The following is a 17,689-nucleotide window of genomic DNA, read 5'->3' as shown; positions in this document are numbered from 1 at the left end:
CGCCCGGTGCCACGAGACACAACATTCTGGTCGGGGAAAAGCGTGGAACTTGACACCAAAAAAGTGACGTCATTCCCCCCTTGACGTCGAACTTTCGGATCAACCTGACACAAGAGCAAAAAAAAATGTGATCATCCGACATTTCACATCTTGGTCCGTTTTGGATTAACCGAAAAATCTGGAACACGTTCCTCGTGAACACCCTGCTTTTCCATTAATTCCCCCCCCCCCACACACCCACCCCTTACTCATTTCGAGAGCAACAATGTCAGAATGGGCTTTCGCGGTCTATAAAGAATTGGTTTGCATTTATTCTCACGAGGCATTGCAAAGGCGTGTTGGAATATTCACTCACCGAGATGCAATTCAAAATTAATGATTTTTTTTAATGTCTCTCATTTGAAACTGAACAGACTTCCCTGCTGATTCGTTAGCCTCCCCCCCCTCACGCGTCAGTAAACACCGACCAGCGAAGTCACACGCGGAATATACACACAGTGCATGCAAACAACATCTCACAAAACACATCCCGGGCAACAACCGAAGGCAAGCACCTTGAGGCAAAGCCCAACCGCGGAATTTACAAACTTTGGTTTACAATGAGTGATATTTAACCTCCGCAAAAAAAAAGCATAAATAGTGCACATTTGCATTTCACAAATAAAGATATGTATTTGGAACACTCGCTATTTAGGCATTCAATCGTTAAATATCAATTCCCATGTGTTCATCAATGGAAAAAAATAGAAAGGGCACAAGTATTGAACATATGCAACACTTCGTATTAGCAACACTGCTCCTAAACAATACTAATCCACGATAATGTCATCAGGATAAGCCAACCAAGAAATGTCTATGGACTGCTCAGTCAATATTTGGATCAATGAAATCAAGTCTGCATGCGACCTGCAAGATCAACAGTTTCTCATTACACAAAAGCTAGCCCTCCCTCGTAAGGCTTCTCTGGGCCTCTCAAGCCTCTTACCATCACCAAACCTTCCCCATCTGTAATCTCAGAACCCATCCATAGCCACGGGGCTACTGAAAGCACCAAGGGAAAGGTCATGCTAGACCTAAACAGGTCGTCTCACGTGGTCAGCACAAATGGAAGAGTTAATTTTTCATCTGCTACACAACCAAAAATGAAATGGCGTGGCAATTGAACAAAAACGGAAACTTTGCGAGTCTCTAGCTGACCAAATTAAACGAGGGGTGGAAGCAGAGATTACATTTTGGGCCATGTCTGGGTATTCATAAAAAACATCTGCTCTCAAGCAAGTCGTTCAGCACCATTCATGGGTTTGCCTGCGATGGTGGGGTTTCAGATTTTGATTGCGTGTGTAAAAACAGGCTCATTTTACTGTGATGAGCGTATCCCACAGGTCATTGACAGAGGAGCTGCAACGATTAGGTTAGTTCGTATGAAGGTGCTGGGTAAATTATTTGCATCGTGGAATCGTAGAGAGTTTGCAACAGCTTGGAGAGGCCTTCATCCAGCAGTGAACTGAACATGGCTGATGATATCTGAAACTGAAGAGGACAAGTGAATTGGCTCGAGGGTCTAATCCAGTCACCTAACGTGACCGGAAGTGGCACCAGTAGAGTACATTCACAAATCTCCAGTGGGGACAGGCACTGTGGTTGCTGCGCCGGTTGGTATAGAGCGTTTTATGTATGTAACAACATATGGTAAATATCAATGTTCAAACGGTTTTAAATGTTTCAACATGTCAAGAAAATATATTGGCCTGTTGCATTCAAGAGACCACAGGTAAAGCACCCGGACAAATCCATGTACATTCTCAGCGGTCATGGCTCTGTTGCGAGGCAGTCAAACTGTACTGCTGTAAACACAAGCTACCATATGCTACGTTCGTGTATTGCGGGCAGAATATAACACTTAGTCTGGCGATCTCATCAGCCTACATTGTAGAATACGCTCCCAACATTTTGGTAAATTGTAAAGCTTCGCAATCCTGTAATTTAATATAATTTATAATTTCCATTTCTAGGCTTGTGAATACATCAAGGATTGTGGGTAAATTGTGAAAAATATACGTCTTAATTATCCACGCAAAATAGCGATACGTTCTGACAATACCATTAGGGAGAGTGCAATCGTTGCATTTAGTGAAATAAGCAAAGCCCAGGCCAATGTTCCTTACCCTACAAGTGAAGAGAACTGCCTGTTCCCGAGCGGGGATTGACAATTCCAGGCACACAGTATAAACACGTAGACGGAGCCAAGTTATTCACAACGTGACACTCGTGTGAGACCGCACTCAGTTTCTGATTCTAAAATAAACACGCTTGGCCTCGTGACCAATGCCGCTACTGCTTTAAACTCGTTGCTGATGATACAGATTGTGGCGTATTCTTGTGCATAGGTTGATAACTAGTTTTTTTCCCTTGTGGACGCTAGTTTTACGTTTGAACGAACGCTCACCACGACTTTGTTCGGTGCTCGGTGATTATGCGCTCAAGCCCTTTGCTGGTGTGCAACTGCACTGGCATGAGCTGATTACACGGAGATAAGTTTAAGTAGCACGCTTAAGTGTGAATAACCTTGCCCATCTTTCATCTCTTGGCCACATAGAATAAATATTTAGTTACGACGTCCGACAATTTTTATTGCCAAGGTAGAGGTATAGTGAATTATGAACAATGATTTTAAGCAGGGCACATAGGGAAACAGCCTGTGTGATGTTTGGTGACTTTGGCCACCCCCCCCCCCCCGGTGGCCTCAATGATCTCACACAAGCAACGGGCTGGAGGCACCGTCTTGGCACGAAAACGTGTCCCGGTGGCCCTAGCGTCTGCCTGAACCCCGAGCTGAGTCAGTCAGTCCGGCCCTGATGGAGTTTTTCACTGTCTGGCGCATCGTGTCCTCCAGCAGAGACTCTGAAAGCGGCTTTAATACCTGCAGGGCAACCAAAGGGGGGAAGAGTTACTCCGGTACAGCTCAACGCACCTCGATCCCATGCAGTGACACCACTGAGCAGGGGTGTCCCCTCAACACGCATGCTGGCAGAAGCCAAACGATATCCTGTGATCATCATGGAACAGACACTTCACTGTACTGGTTATCCTATTTTGGTCTGAACGTCTGCAAAGTATAGCCTGTTAAAATTGAACACTCAGAGCAGACTGCAATCTCTGCAATGTGGTGTTCTAAACACTGTACAAGCACCATGGCAGTCATCTACTACGGGATAGGAGAAATCCATTACAAAACCCACATCAAACAGGGACAACAGACCAAGGTCCTGCCACCAGTTATTATCAGAAGGTCATACATAAAACGTGTAATGTGTTTTCAAGTAATTGCACACTAAACATCACCAATAGAGGGAGCTTTACATTGGGTTCATAACAGCACAATGTGAACACTGAAAAGTGCCCTCCAATCCATAGCATGACCACACATGGCATTGACACCAAATAAGGATGGGAAGTATAATAAACTGAATTGTCAGGCATAGGGAGAAAGTCGTTTCAGCCTGGTCAGTAATTTGCACCACGTTAAATGTCGTTTGTCACTTGAATTTCCTAAATTACAGCTCTTGACACAGAACAAACACTTTTTTTACAGGGCATAAGCAGGTGTGTCTAGTGTGGATAAAGGGGAGGCCTATAAAAGTTACTTCAGAAGTAGGTTCTGTGACGTTTAATACAGCAGTGCACTGCCCGTTGTGAACAGAAACGTCTTTGCCTCATGTCACAACAACGATAGCATGATCGCAATATGTACGCGTTTATTGTCAGCCAGCTGCTAGATGAGGGCCTCCCTATGCCATGGACGTCACGGGGGGTTATTTGACTCAACTTTACAACACTGGTCAATGTTGGTTGGTGAAGGTGAGGAACATAAGAGTTTGGAGCATAGTACAGCACAGAAATGCTTTTTGCTGCACTACCATCTACGGACAACATAGCCACACAATACAATGAGACAAACGGTTGTGTCGGGATACTTCGCTCACCTGTTCCCAGAGAACGTTGGCAAGGTCGTCAATGACAGCTCCGACATCGCGGTACTCTCCCGAGTAGCGCACGTACGACCACGTGCACAGCAGCAGCAGCGACATCGTCAGCACCAGGTTGCAGAGGCTGGCGAGGGCCGACAGCCCCACGAACCCCAGCGCGCCAGACGCCACGTACATGGCCACCACGACGGAAAAGAACGTGGCGGGCGTGCGCGCGGCCTTGAAGATGTTCTTGCTGTCGTTGTGCTTGGAAAAGTTCCCAAAGGTCTCCTGAATCTCGCACTCCAGCTGCTCCTCGTATTTCCTGCTGTACTCCTCGCCGCCCATTTTCTTGGTGGAGCGGAACTGCTTGATGCAGCCTTCCAGGAGATTGTGGTGACTCTGCTCCAGGTCTGATGGTGCCAGGAATGGCTGGTTACCTCCACAAACCTAGAATGTTTAAAAATTAAAGAAATTACTCTGTGCATGCTACAAGGACAGTTAATTTGCCTCTGGTAGACATGGTATGGACTAACACTGAAAGATTAGAAGTGGGAATATCAAACAATGGTGGGTAGGAAGTATTGCAGACAAAGCGAGATAAGTAAGACTGGGAGGGTATGGCCATGAGGTGCAGAGTGAGGAGGGAAACATAATAATCAGAGTTTTTAAATGAAGAGATTGAAGTCATTTGAGGAAGAACCCGGATGAGCGTTAAGGAAAACATAAACACGGACATGAGAGTGGCTAGGGTGACACAAGTGGAAGAAGGAGATCCAGTCTAACTAACCCCATCGCAACGGGAGAACGGTGGTTATAAGAAGTGAGCAATGTTTGAGGGTTGTGTTTTTTAAGCAAATGTTTACCTTCTCCATTTCCCGATTGTACATGTCCTTTGCAGTGGCAACAGCTGTGAGGTTATTGGCTTCTGCTGTGGCCTGCAAAGAAAATAAAAATGTATTTTTTTTAAACATGTATTAAATATTCATTTATGAGACTTGATTTTCTTTTTGCTCAAATTAAATATTAACTAGGCATTTAATGATAATTACCTGCAGCATAGACTTTGGATGTGGAAGCTCTTCTCCCTGAAAAATCTTCATGTACGTCTGCAAGTCAAAAACTGTCGAATCTTAAAATGCATTTATGTTGCATCAAGCAAACTACAAAGACAAAGATCCCATATAGCCTTGAAAGACTGTTGGGGCAAGTGCTGTTAGTGAGCACCTTTGAAGGTCGGCATGGCACACGACGGGGTGAGTGGCCAGCATCACGCCCGACCGCCTTTGTCTCCCCAGTGGCAATGTTTACACACCACACCAGGTACTCATTTGAGGCTCATTCGACCAAGGGGAAGCCGAGGACCGGTTCAGATAATCGTCACCAGTGTTGGCCGTGAGCGGGAATCGAACTTGGGTTGCCGGGTTCGTAGCGCAGCGCGCTAACCGCTACACTACCGCTCCCCACAAGCAAACTACAAAGACAAAGATCCCCCGTATAGCCTTAACAGATTGTTGAGGCAAGTTCTGTTAGTGAGCAGCTATGAAGGCATACTATACACACATACCCACACACACCATCTCATGTTTACAGGCAAGTTAGCCGAGGGTCCTTAACACACCCAAGGCAATACAACTTAATATGCAGAATGATACAAAATATATATACAAAACTGCCCAACAGTTTGTTTGTGTCTTAATCAGGATATAGCGATGCATTGATTCATCAAGATTCATTCCTATAGCTCACAATACACACATCAAATTGTGTGCGCGAGAATCGACCATTTTAAATTAAGATACATTATATCAGTCGGTCAGTCTGTACCCTTTAGTTATAAATGATATTCCATTTAGGCCAACGGAGCCAAAAAATAATCCTAGACAGAAGAAAGAAGAACCAAATCAAATGAGAAGGTACAAATAAGACCAGACAAGAATTTCTTTGCAGCGCTAAATTGTGGTAGTTCACCGGATCGTGAGGCGGTGAATATTCACAGATCTAACTTAACAATGTTATGATTCAAAATACATTTTTAACATCAAAACATCTAAATAAAATATATTATATGAGTTATTATTACACTCGTTCCCCCAGGAAAGTCTCATTCAGCCTCAAGACTCATACTCAGGAAGGTAATGCCAAGTTTTTGCAGGAGAAGGAGATGTTGCTATGTGTATTCGCTATTGAGCAATTTCCCAGTAAATGTATCAACATTTGGATATTTAACCAACACCAATTTCATTGTATGGTTTCTATGAGGATCCGACAAATGCAGAGGAAACATGCAGAACAGGCAAACTCCTCACAGAAAGGCCCCCCAAGTCAGAAATCGAAACTATCCCCTTTTTGCTTTGTGGCATGAGTGTTACCACTTCGCCACCCTGCCATCCCCGGGCAGACGTGGGAATCACCTTGAAGTACTGCACGAGTGCGCGGCACGTGATCCTGGAGCCGTTGATCTCCTTGACAGCCAGGTTTTGTGAGGCCAGCAGCAGAGGTACCAGGTTCTGCAGGTTCTGCTTGAACTCGCTGTCAATATCTGCACACGTGTCCAGGGGCGCACTTACGTGAGGTCAACGCCACGAGCATGCTTGGTAATTTGTCGAAAACGTACGTACTATAAAACGCGTCCTCGTTTGTCCTTCTGTTATAAGTTACTTTAAACTCTGAAAAACTCGTGCAAACAGCACCACCTATCTGTAGACTTCCAAGGCTTTCAAGACCAAGAGGCTCTAACAAACCATTACAGGCTCTACAGCAAAATAAACAGAGACCTTCATGATCCATCGCCCATCTACCTAGTTTAACTGGAAGAAAAGCAAGTATTGACCAGCATTTTGCTTGCATAGAAGACTACATGCGTAAATTAGGTTGTTATAGGCTGTGGAGCTAGGCTGTGGGCAGCAAAGGGTAGAGCATGAAAATGTATGTTTGTACTAAACTTTAAGCTCAGACATACATGGTCCCCTGCCTTCACAAACCCACACTGAGCAGTCCGGTCAAGTATGGTCATATCACACCGAAGACCCGCACGGCATGGGGAGGCTTTCATCCAGCAGTGGATGGACATAGGGCTGCACCTTAGTAAGTACCTTTTAGGCGGCCATCGAAGTTTGGGTTGGTAGCCACCTTGAGGCCAGGGTGAGGCATGAGGAAGCAGCCGACCTTAGAGAAGCACGAGTGGATGTGCTTCCTCACGTTCTGCACCTCCTCGTGCTGGTTCTCCGATAACTGTATGGTCAAAACGACATTGCGTTGTGTCGGAAGGTGGCCAGGGGGCACAGAGGTCAGAGCGTTGGGCTGCCACCGCAGAGTTCCAGGGTTCGAATCCAGGCAGCCGCCTGTGATTAAACCGGGTTCTCAAATGGCAGTGAGTTGATGGTCTCTCACCAATGACTGCACGTTAATCCCATCACATTATATTCGGTTCTTCACTTAATTTGGCGAAATTCCAACTCCGCGAATTAAACATATCAGTTGGACCTTCGTGCGACGAACATTATACGCTCAGTGGTCTGGCAGCTGTCGAAAGTGCTGCCCCCTGCTGTGTGGACCAGAGGCCACTTAAAAGGAATGAAGCGGTAGCTCTGTGGTAGGCGCTTCCAAGGCTAATCTGTAACATGAACGATTACACGATTACACCACCCTGTGCAATCCTCTCATGGACATTTTGCCTCATGACACAATATCGATAGCACAATCAGGACGTTTTGTAAAAAGAGCAAAACATGTTTTAAAAGAACATGGTGTTGGTTTGCATGCTCAAAGGTAAGCAGAATTAACACCACTTGTAAGCAAGGACTGAGATAACATTACATTTTTAGGAATACCAACTTTAAGTCAAGAATCATACTTTCATGTTGTGAGCCACAACATGAAAGTATGATTCTTGACTTAAAGCTTTCGTGACTGCAGGAATTCAAATTCTTTGGGTCTTTCGGTAAAACCACGTAGACAGAAAAAATAACAAAAAATATCGACGTTTCGATCACAACACAAGCGGTCGTCTTCAGGAAAAGGGGGGGTTAGCTTCAAAAGACAACTGCTTATAAAGGTTTGAAATGGGCGTAGCCCAAATCTACCCAAAGAATATGAAAGTATGAGTTCAAGAGTTGCCAACTAAACCCCCCCTTTTACAGAGTAAATGAAATTATTCTCGAAGCCTCTACAAAGATCACAAAAGTGTGCATTTCAGAGTTGGAAACATGCACTTGCATCTCACCTTAAGCCGTTTTTCAAGGAACTTATTTCCACCCTCGTGGCCATATGGATACTCGTACGGGAAGCTCCAGTCTCTTACGAGAAACATGAGTGACTGTGGGGGAGGAGAGGGGGTAACAGCCCAGATGAGAACAACACCACCACCATCATCATCATCATCAAAAACCAGATTAATTTTCCCTACCCTGCTGCACGAGAGTGAAATGGAGATGTGCACTGGATATTTTTCACAGGGCTTTTAATTTTAGCCTACTGGCTGTGCGCTAGCAGGCTTGCCGAAAACCCTCACCAATTAAGCTTCCGATAACCACTATCGCCACCACCAATGACTTTTATTCGGTGATACTTATCGGTGTAAAACATACGCCAAGGGGAGGCGAGGGCGGCTCAGCATTTACGAGATGGACAAATCAGCAAGAACACGCGTGTGAAATCAGATACTGCACACGTTTCCGGACATGACCAGCGTGCATCTTGTGGCGGTGGTAAAACTAAATCAATGCTTTGCTGCCCCTGGACATGAGCTTCTTCAAAGCCCCTTGCAGCAGCAGCCCCGCATGAGATTTTTAAGCTGGATTTGGCCGCCTTGCTTAGGCTCTACTGTACTCCACCAGACTAATCTGGGCTTTATTTTGCCCACCGAAGGCTTCTGATGACTAAAATTAGGTTTGTCAATAGCAGGCATTGCTACAACCTTACAAGACAATGCTGTGAACGTGAACAGAAAGTATGACTGGATTGATTATTTGCACTGCAATTATTTAACAAGAAGAGCAAGCACTCTATTCATAAAATAAAAACAAGTGGAGAGGGAACCATTTATCGAGTGACAGAAAAAACCCATGTAATTTTAACACGGAATCATCAGTAATGTCAGCATATTTAGCACAACGAATGAATACAAAGGTACCTGGAAGGGTTTGTTGATGACTTGATCCATCGCAAGACGTCCATATTCAGTAAACAACTGTTAGAAAGACAGACATTTAGATGAGAAGGCGATTGTTTAGCCTAATGCGAATGAATAACTGTAGTTCACTATCCAATTTCACAACACTAACATTTTCAAATGAGTTTGTAATTAAATCAGTGTCCCTACCTGATGCATTATTATTGCAAATTTTAAATATTCAAAGCCACATCTGAACTCATGTAACGTTGAATAGAAGCAGTTTACATAATGAAACGTTTATGAAAAAGGATAAAGATCTCCGCTTTACGTGAAGTGTGCAGCACATTTACATTTAACTAAATTCTACACTGATGGCTCCTTGATCCTCCATCTGCTACAAGGCTAGAATGTTCTCAAAAGACGTAAGAGCAGGAATTTGTAGCCACTGCACGATTCACCCAAGGCCAGGTGTTTGCAGTAGATCTTGCCATCGATGTCCCTAACTGTCCTCGGGATGGCATAAGTCAACTGTCTCGTGGTTTACAAGGGTGCTAGCAATCATGAACATTTTACATTTCAGCATTCGTAAAAGAAAACACCTTCAATGCAGATCAGCACCTGTAAATGCTGTAAATCGTCCTCTTGGATGTTTTGCGTTAAGTTGTAAACCTGTTAAAATAAAACACGACGATGCAATTAATTGTTTGAGTCATTTAAAACGTGCCTATTTATTTCTATACAGATTGTGACAAACATCTCGCAGAACACAAATACTTGTCCTTAAAATTAAGCATTCTTCTCAAAACAAGTCAAGCCTAGAAGCAAATCACAAAAGAATGTTCCATAACTGGTAATAATTTGCAATCTAAGCAGTTTTCGGTCCAGATTGTGCTTGTATGGATAACCACCAAGTGCAAATAGGTTGATAAGAGGCTGTGGGGCTGCATGGTGAGCAGCAAGAGGGCAGTGCATCATAAACAATGGCGGAGCCAGGATTATCAGATAGGGGGGCAACCCCTCCAGCAATGAAAAATGATAGAGGAGTTGTTAGTAAGGACTTGTCCCTTGCTTTTTATTCGATGCGTGTGCGGTGATGGCGCAGCCATCGATCGAGGGTCGAATTTGAACCGTGCGTGATCGACATCGCGCTCGCTGAAGGTGTTTGCCTTCAGGAAAGTGGTATACTGTCTACGCAACTACGCACAATTCTGAGTCACTTATAACTGCTTTGCCGTTACTTATTGCCAATTATGGACTCAGACTATTGTCCTATCATCTCATAGAGTCCCTGGCACGTAAGAATATGCTACACAGTGGCAGTGGGGGTCGCAAAATGCCGATTTATTACTAACTAGCTTAACTACCCGGCTTCGCCCGGGACTTGGATTCTTGTCTTGGATTAATACACGGCCTACACGGAGGGTGGGGGGGGAGATGCGTGACGTCAGCAGGCACACTGCGTGACACTTCCGCATGCGGGTTACATCACAGATGTGACATCCCGCTCACTTGCCGTGCAAATATATCCATTATTGCGCCCCCCCCCCCCCCCCCGAAAAATCCAAAAGTCTATTTTTTATCCTTTTTGCATTGTGTACAGTCTGGAAACTACCCACATGCCAAATTAATAAATCCCAATTATCCGATTGAAATCCCTAATTTCGATCGGATCATTGGGGGGTGCACGTGCCACCCTACCCCCCCGCCCCACTGGCTCCGCCAGTGATCATAAGCCATTGTACATCTATGCTCCCATATTCTTAGGTTTTTTCGGTAAAGTCACGTAGGTAAAACATCAAAATTAATGAAAATAAAATAAAACAAAAATCACGACGTTTCGGAGGCAACACAACTCTCCGTCATCAGGTGGGACCGTCACAGCCGAATTAGCTGCATCAAGTGAGGCAATGATTCAAGAAGTAATCCCTTATAAGCAAGTTGAAGGGGGGAGGAGAGGGGGGGGGAGCTCATCAGAATGTGGTAGCCAATGAAAAAACAATGGACTACGGCTTGGACGAGGTTGCTGCTGTACACGCCAACACAATGGACAGAGAGTGTTGGCGTGTACAGCAGCAACCTCGTCCAAGCCGTAGTCCATTGTTTTTTCATTGGCTACCACATTCTGATGAGCTCCCCCCCCCTCTCCTCCCCCCTTCAACTTGCTTATAAGGGATTACTTCTTGAATCATTGCCTCACTTGATGCAGCTAATTCGGCTGTGACGGTCCCACCTGATGACGGAGACTTGTGTTGCCTCCGAAACGTCGTGATTTTTGTTTTATTTTATTTTCATTAATTTTGATGTTTTACCTACGTGACTTTACCGAAAAAACCTGAGAATATGATTCCTTGCAGTCACGAAAGCTTCAAATCTAGAATCTATGCTCCCGCATCTATAAACCCAACCATCACCCACCCACACTAACCCGGCATGGTAAAGTAGAACCAAATAACCCACATGACCGTCATGGTGCCGAGAAGCCGCTATACATCATTTGAATGGCAAAAAGAGATGCACATGTATTATAGTGATACATCGGTATGTCGAGCTTCCAAGTGTTTTAAAGCAACTATGTATCAGTTCCAGGGCCTGCGGTACGGGGCCCCACACCTGCACAGAGCTGGTCATGGTGCTGAGGGCGAACACAGTAGCGCAGTCCTTGATGGTCGACTGGCTGTCAAACGCGCCCTGAGTGTCCATCAGTAGCACGGCCACCTGTAAGCATGCCGCGGACACAACAAACGAGTCACGTGACAATCCATCACCCAGTCTCAGCTCCGGGTTCAGAGATCAATGGTCAATGAATGCCAGCGCTTTCGCTAGGCCAAGCATAAATAAAACCTCTCATACACAACACAGGAATGTAATGTTTATGAATGACAAAAACTGTCATACATAAATCAGAGATGCGGGGGAAGGACAACAAACAAAACACAAAAAAACGAGCTCTGATCAAATATAAGGAATATCTAGATTTGAAGCTTTCGGGACTGCAAGGATTCATATTCTTAGGTTTTTTCGGTAAAGTCAAGTACTTGATACAGCTGTCGTGGCTGTGACGGTCCCACCTGAAGACGGAAGCTTGTGTTGCCTCCGAAACGTCGTGATTTTTATTTTATTTTACTTTTTTAATGTTTACCTACGTGACTTTACCGAAAAAACCTAAGAATATAAGGAATATCCTCATCCTCAGCCATGATCGATACATTGCTAGATGAAGACTTCCCCATGTCGTCACTATCTCTCAAGGTTCTAAAATGTGACAATCCATTTAGCACCTACACACGAGCTGATTTCATTGCTCCGTTTCCACATTGGACATCCACTTGGGCACATTCCCAGTAGGGCATCACATCTCATCTCAGATATTCGAAGGGCAAGCCCAGTGGATGTTGCGTTATTCCAAATTTGACAGGTTTAGACCATGACATTAGCACACAACGAACTACTCGTCTCGAGAACGTCAAGGGATCTTCAACGTCCAATCTAAAGCAGACAGTTTATATTTATTTTGGTTAATACAGTCGCAGTCATAACAGGGCGGCCTGCCAGTTTACATTCACGAACCTCTGCAAAAGCGCCGAACACCTTACCGCTGGGCCATGTCATAATGAAATGCAATACACCAATACGAGAAGAGTGTTTGTGGGCAAAAATAAATACAAGCGAGAAAACTAAACTCATGAGCGGCACTGGACAAGACGAAGGTGAGCTGGGGGGGGTCACCTGGATGCCGTCAGGCTTGTCGACGAGGAAGACGTCACTCCACATCTGTATCCCCGTCGTCTCGCGCTCACAGCCGCCGCGCCAGGTGAAGCCGGTGAGTGGCTCGTCGTTCCCTCCGAGCCAGGAACCCGTCTGCCCCGAGGTCACAACAGTGTCAGCCGCTCCACATCACAAAGGTACGTTGAGACCTGCATGACCCTATGCCAGCATGCCATGCACGTGTGCCCACTTAAACCCTGGAAACAGATGTGTACCACTTCTGCCCAGTAACCACCAATGGCAACCCTCGTAAAAAGAGTTAAAAAAAGATTGCACGTGTACATGTACAGCCCTTTTCAGAAGCCATTGATGTATGAGGGCCTCAGCACATCGTGCGAACTATGGGGGTAATTTTACCATACGACAGGCGCTAAAAAAGTTACGTTGTGGGCAGCAGAAAGCAGTGAGAAAAATAATAATTTGGTCTACTGTACTGCTATGTTCCCACATTTATGCTCCCAGCCTTGACCAAACTGGAGTGACCGGTGTGAAGTATGATCAAATAACCCCCAAGACAAGAATGGTGTGGGGAGGTCCTCATCCAGCAGTGGACTGACAAAGGGCTGTTCATATAAATGCACACCAGAATGTTTTGTGATGTTACCCCGCACCATGTGCATGCTCCCATAACTTGGCTTATTTAGAAATAGTACTTGCTGACGTGTGTTCCTGCCGTGCAGGATCTAACGGCTGTGGCTATAGTTAGACCGTGACGGAGGGGGTTCTCTGGGGGGCAGCCAAAATATGAACCAACGTCAGGGAAAATAACAAGGATTAAAGTTTTTAAAAATTCACTAACAGACTCACCGAAGCTCATCTTATACCGATTTGGTATTTAATTAAAGAGCGGCTTTACGAACGCACGCAAAAAGTATACTTTGCCAAGTTACATTTTATCTGGATTGGCCATGAATAATTCAGAACATACCACCAAGGAATTATAGGAAAAACTGATCTTTACGAATGTGTTGAGTTTCTTTTGATGTAGCTGTGGCCATATTTGGCTCAAATAATGGAGTGCATCACTTAAAAAAATTACGAGCTATTGTGTGCATGAAAGCCGGCTCATTCATAGCCTGTAATATGGCCAATGGCACCATTTGTCATCGTCAGTTTGGACTCCCATTGGGGACATGGTCATGTTAGAGGTGACCCAGAGCAGACGTCATAATGATGATGCTCTGCTTCTCAATTAAGCAATTACCATGAGGCAATGGATCATCCGAGCAACTGCTATGTTGGGGACACAGGTGCCTATACCATTACATAACTCTTACCACCTTACATTCTGTGAACATAAGAACAGGTGTGGATTCTGCAGGAAGCATTTGGGATTGGGGGCATGCCCTTGGACAGAGTGAGGAATGAGTGTGCAGCCCCATCAGCAGCCACTTCGATAGTTAACCTCCTGATGTGAAAATGCTTTAACATTGCACGGGTACATTAACTGCATAAAACTATCAGTTACTTTGCTCATGGCATGTTTCACGTTCAGGCTCATGTCGTAGAAGAGGTCCTAGTACAATACTAAGGGGATAAAGTGAAATTATAGCCGGTCACATTTACGCTCAGTTTCCCCAACATGTTATGCAACCAATGTAGATGCGACACGGGGAGCTGTGTACTTAATTCACTTGTGAATTTATTTTAACCCCCCCCCCCCCATGCAGAGTAGCCTTGCCCCTTAAAATGTTTGTCCACGCCAGAACAGTACAATAGGCTGGACAGTGAGTACAAGGAAAAAACACAAATCAAATTTCCAAGTACAAACATTTGCAAAAGTAGAGAATAGGCAGAAATATATAATTTGAGCTCAGCCAAACAAACAATTAATTTAGAGTATATCCATCCCATACTGGATGAAGGCCTCCCCACAAAGTGATGGTCAAGGTGGTTGTTTACCAATACTTCACCACGCTGGTCAGTGTGGGTTGGTAAAGGGAAGGGTGACTCAGGAGCAGTTCAGCTATCACTCGCCACTGATGTCAGCCGTGGTGGTGAAGATAACTCGGCTTAACGTATTTGCGGCACAGCGTACAAACCACAGGAAAACAAAACGGTAAAAACGTGCGTGACTAACGCACGCAGACGTAACGAACGCGACCAACACCTCGCACGCAGACTCACCTTGTTGTACATGTACCTAAGCATGAAGTCGAGCAGAAAAGACTTTCCCTTGCGAAAGGCTCCGGCCACCGAGACGACCACCACGTCCTTGTCACGCACGCGTTCGTCCAGGAGCACGCGCCCCAGCGCCTCCTCGTCCAGCTCAAAGGAGTGGTCCGAGCAGGCCCGCACCACCTGCACAGGCCGCGCTTCCCGCATGGGCACCTCCTGCACGGCGGGGGGCCCTTCTGTCACGTCGCTGCCACCGTGCAGGAGGTCGTTGTCACCTGTCACGCCAAGGCGTCAGACAAAAACAATTCTGGAATAAACGGGTATAAATGCACACGCAAACTCTCACATGCGCACGGATTGTTTTCCCTTCGTTTTAATAAAACATCTCCCTGAATACATTCACACTGCCTGGAATTCACAGCTCACAGCCATCTGTGTTCTTGACTTTCCGCCTTTGTTCAAGCCCAGGTTCAGGACCTCGCTCTTCTCCCCAGTTAATGCTTGTCTCCTTGAAAACAATATACTGTACAGTTTGCACCCCCTGTTCTCCACTGTAAACATGTCCCGCTGTTTTTCTTTTAGTGGCTTGAGTCGCAGTTGCATTCAGATGACATATCCTTTTGTAATTTATTGTAAGTTACATTGATTACATTGAGGTGGATGAGCTCAATGACAAATAGTTTACAACACGTTAATACCCTGAATCATGAACAACACTCTATGGGCCACAACACGAAGCTCTGGCCATTTGCATTATTTATAGCAAAACACACCGGCAAACTTTCACACGCACAAAAAAATCAGATAAGCTAAACGTTTGTCAATACTGTATATGCATTGGGGCCTACCTCTGTGTCAGCACACCACAATTTTGATAACGATTTACACCTGCTGCGCATTTAACTTACTAGGTGGTGCATGTCATGAAGTAAACCAATATAGTACCACAATGTGTGTAGATGTAACGTGGTCAGTGACCCAGCAAAGTTTCCACGAAGAGTCCCAAGTCCATGGCTCATAGTCCATGGTGGCCACTCAATTGTGCCCCTATTAAGGGACAGCGTTGCCTTCAGTGTCCAATCTAATGCCTCTATTAAACGCGCCACAGACAAAATACATTGAACTTGTTGGTACCGTCTGATGCTGAAAAACACTTCAACGGTCCCATTATTTAAATAAATGACCATTTACAGCCCTGGCGGTCATGGGGATTTGACTATACTTCACCACTTTGGTCATTGCGGACTGGGGAAGGGTGTAACGACATGTTACGATATTTACTGTGCAGTAGTGCATGGCCTATTTACGTGAAATGTTACCACTTAAAAATCACAAGGTCATCAAAGTGAGTAATTAACGTGGACATATCACGAGCTACTGGACGTTTAGCAGCTGTTTTGGCGCGCTTTTGCCAAGCCCGTTATTTTCGCGTGACCTGCTGTACCATTGACTTCTCGTAGTATTATTATTGTACACACACGGTACTTGTTTTGCCGCGTTGAAGTTCACATCGCTGAGCTTTTAACGTGAGGATAAAAAGTAACACAAGTTTTGGGTTGAAGTAAATAAGTTACTTGTAGGCGTTTTAGTCGACCCGTCAAACTGCACTTTTCACAACCCAAAGAAAGCAAAAACATACATTTGCGTCACAGCTGAACTTACACAAAAACTACTTCCACGGTTAAAAAAAGTTCATTTCTAAAGTCGCTGCACTTTGTTGCGCACGAATTTAAGTTTTAACGCAAAGTGCACCGCAGAGGCCCAAACGAAAGTGCCTCGGCCTTGTCTAGCGGCCCTGCCGGGGGAGGCGCGCTCCCTCCCGGCCGCGAGGACCCTCATGCCCCCCCCCCCCCCGACTCCGACTCCAACTCACCCGTGCCGTTGTAGACGGGCCGCCGTTGCCGCAACGCAGGATCCGCCATGGCCTCTCGTCTCTCAGCAGCACCACCACCTTCTTCTGCAGCCTTCCTCTTTCAACTCCTCCTCGTTATCCTGATACCCCCGGCCCCCAAACTCCGTGGGTCGTGCGCGCTGAACGCGTGGTGTGGATCTGTAGACACGAACCACCTGTTATGGCGACCCCGGCCCTGCCCACCGTGCCCCGGACTGCCCACTACAACCCAACCTCAACCCATCCGCATTGCACGCGAACCGCGTTACAACGCAGCAATGGTCCAATGAACCCGATACTCTTCACTTAACGTCCAGTCTTCATCGCCACCAACTTCATCGAGATAAGCCTACCGCTTCTAGCCATGCCCACTACACCCAGCCATGCCCCCTGACCACGTGTAAAATTTCCTGCTCCCCCTAAGCAATAAAAAATTAACCCGTAAAAACAAAGTTTTTCACTATAAATCCTTTATATGCGTGGCATCGGTTTTATTTTATTATTCATTTATGTTTTTCTTGAGTAAGAGTTTCATTTTTATCACATTGGTATTTTAAATTAAATATGAAAAAAAAGTCCTAAAAAGTGGAAAATTTTGGAAAAAAAATTTCACGAAAATAAATTGTCACGCACAACGAGTCTGTGTGCAAAATATCAGCTCGACTGGATCACGGGAAGTGGGTTAAAAACGACCGAAAGATGTGCACGGTCGTAAGCGCGCAAGCAAGCAAGCGAACTTAATATAAATGATTTTTAAAAAACCGGAGAGACTCCCTGAATAGACTGGCTTGTCATCTTGTTTAAAAGTAAATAAACCACGTGGCGTGATGCTGC

General features: G+C 45.3%; 1 protein-coding gene across 1 annotated transcript; it reads right to left on the bottom strand.

The window, feature by feature from the left end:
* Positions 1–365: 365 nt before the first annotated feature.
* Positions 366–17,340, bottom strand: LOC144728907 (atlastin-2-like). The gene is made up of 13 exons (XM_078608648.1): positions 16,838–17,340; positions 14,974–15,239; positions 12,808–12,939; positions 11,692–11,796; positions 9,700–9,750; positions 9,100–9,156; positions 8,191–8,283; positions 7,061–7,199; positions 6,380–6,507; positions 5,018–5,074; positions 4,832–4,903; positions 3,984–4,415; positions 366–2,920 (listed from the first exon to the last, which is right to left on the bottom strand). The coding sequence occupies exons 1-13, from the start codon at positions 16,884–16,886 to the stop codon at positions 2,810–2,812; spliced, it is 1,692 nt and encodes a 563-aa protein (XP_078464774.1). The 5' UTR covers positions 16,887–17,340; the 3' UTR covers positions 366–2,809.
* Positions 17,341–17,689: the final 349 nt, after the last annotated feature.

The sequence above is a fragment of the Lampetra planeri genome, chromosome 30, assembly GCF_965212315.1.
Source record: "Lampetra planeri chromosome 30, kcLamPlan1.2.h2, whole genome shotgun sequence".
Taxonomy (NCBI): Eukaryota; Metazoa; Chordata; class Hyperoartia; order Petromyzontiformes; family Petromyzontidae; genus Lampetra; species Lampetra planeri.
Note: the sequence above shows the minus strand (reverse complement) of the source record. Positions and strands in the feature narration are given on the sequence as shown.

Excerpts from the sequence above, each read along its gene's own strand:
- LOC144728907 (XM_078608648.1), bottom strand. The coding sequence starts at position 16,886 with ATGGCGGATCCTGCGTTGCGGCAACGGCGGCCCGTCTACAACGGCACG. Across the intron at positions 11,797-12,807 it reads ACAAGCCTGACGGCATCCAG|GTGGCCGTGCTACTGATGGA; the intron begins GTGACCCCCCCC and ends GCATGCTTACAG. Across the intron at positions 9,751-11,691 it reads CCATGACCAGCTCTGTGCAG|GTTTACAACTTAACGCAAAA; the intron begins GTGTGGGGCCCC and ends TTATTTTAACAG.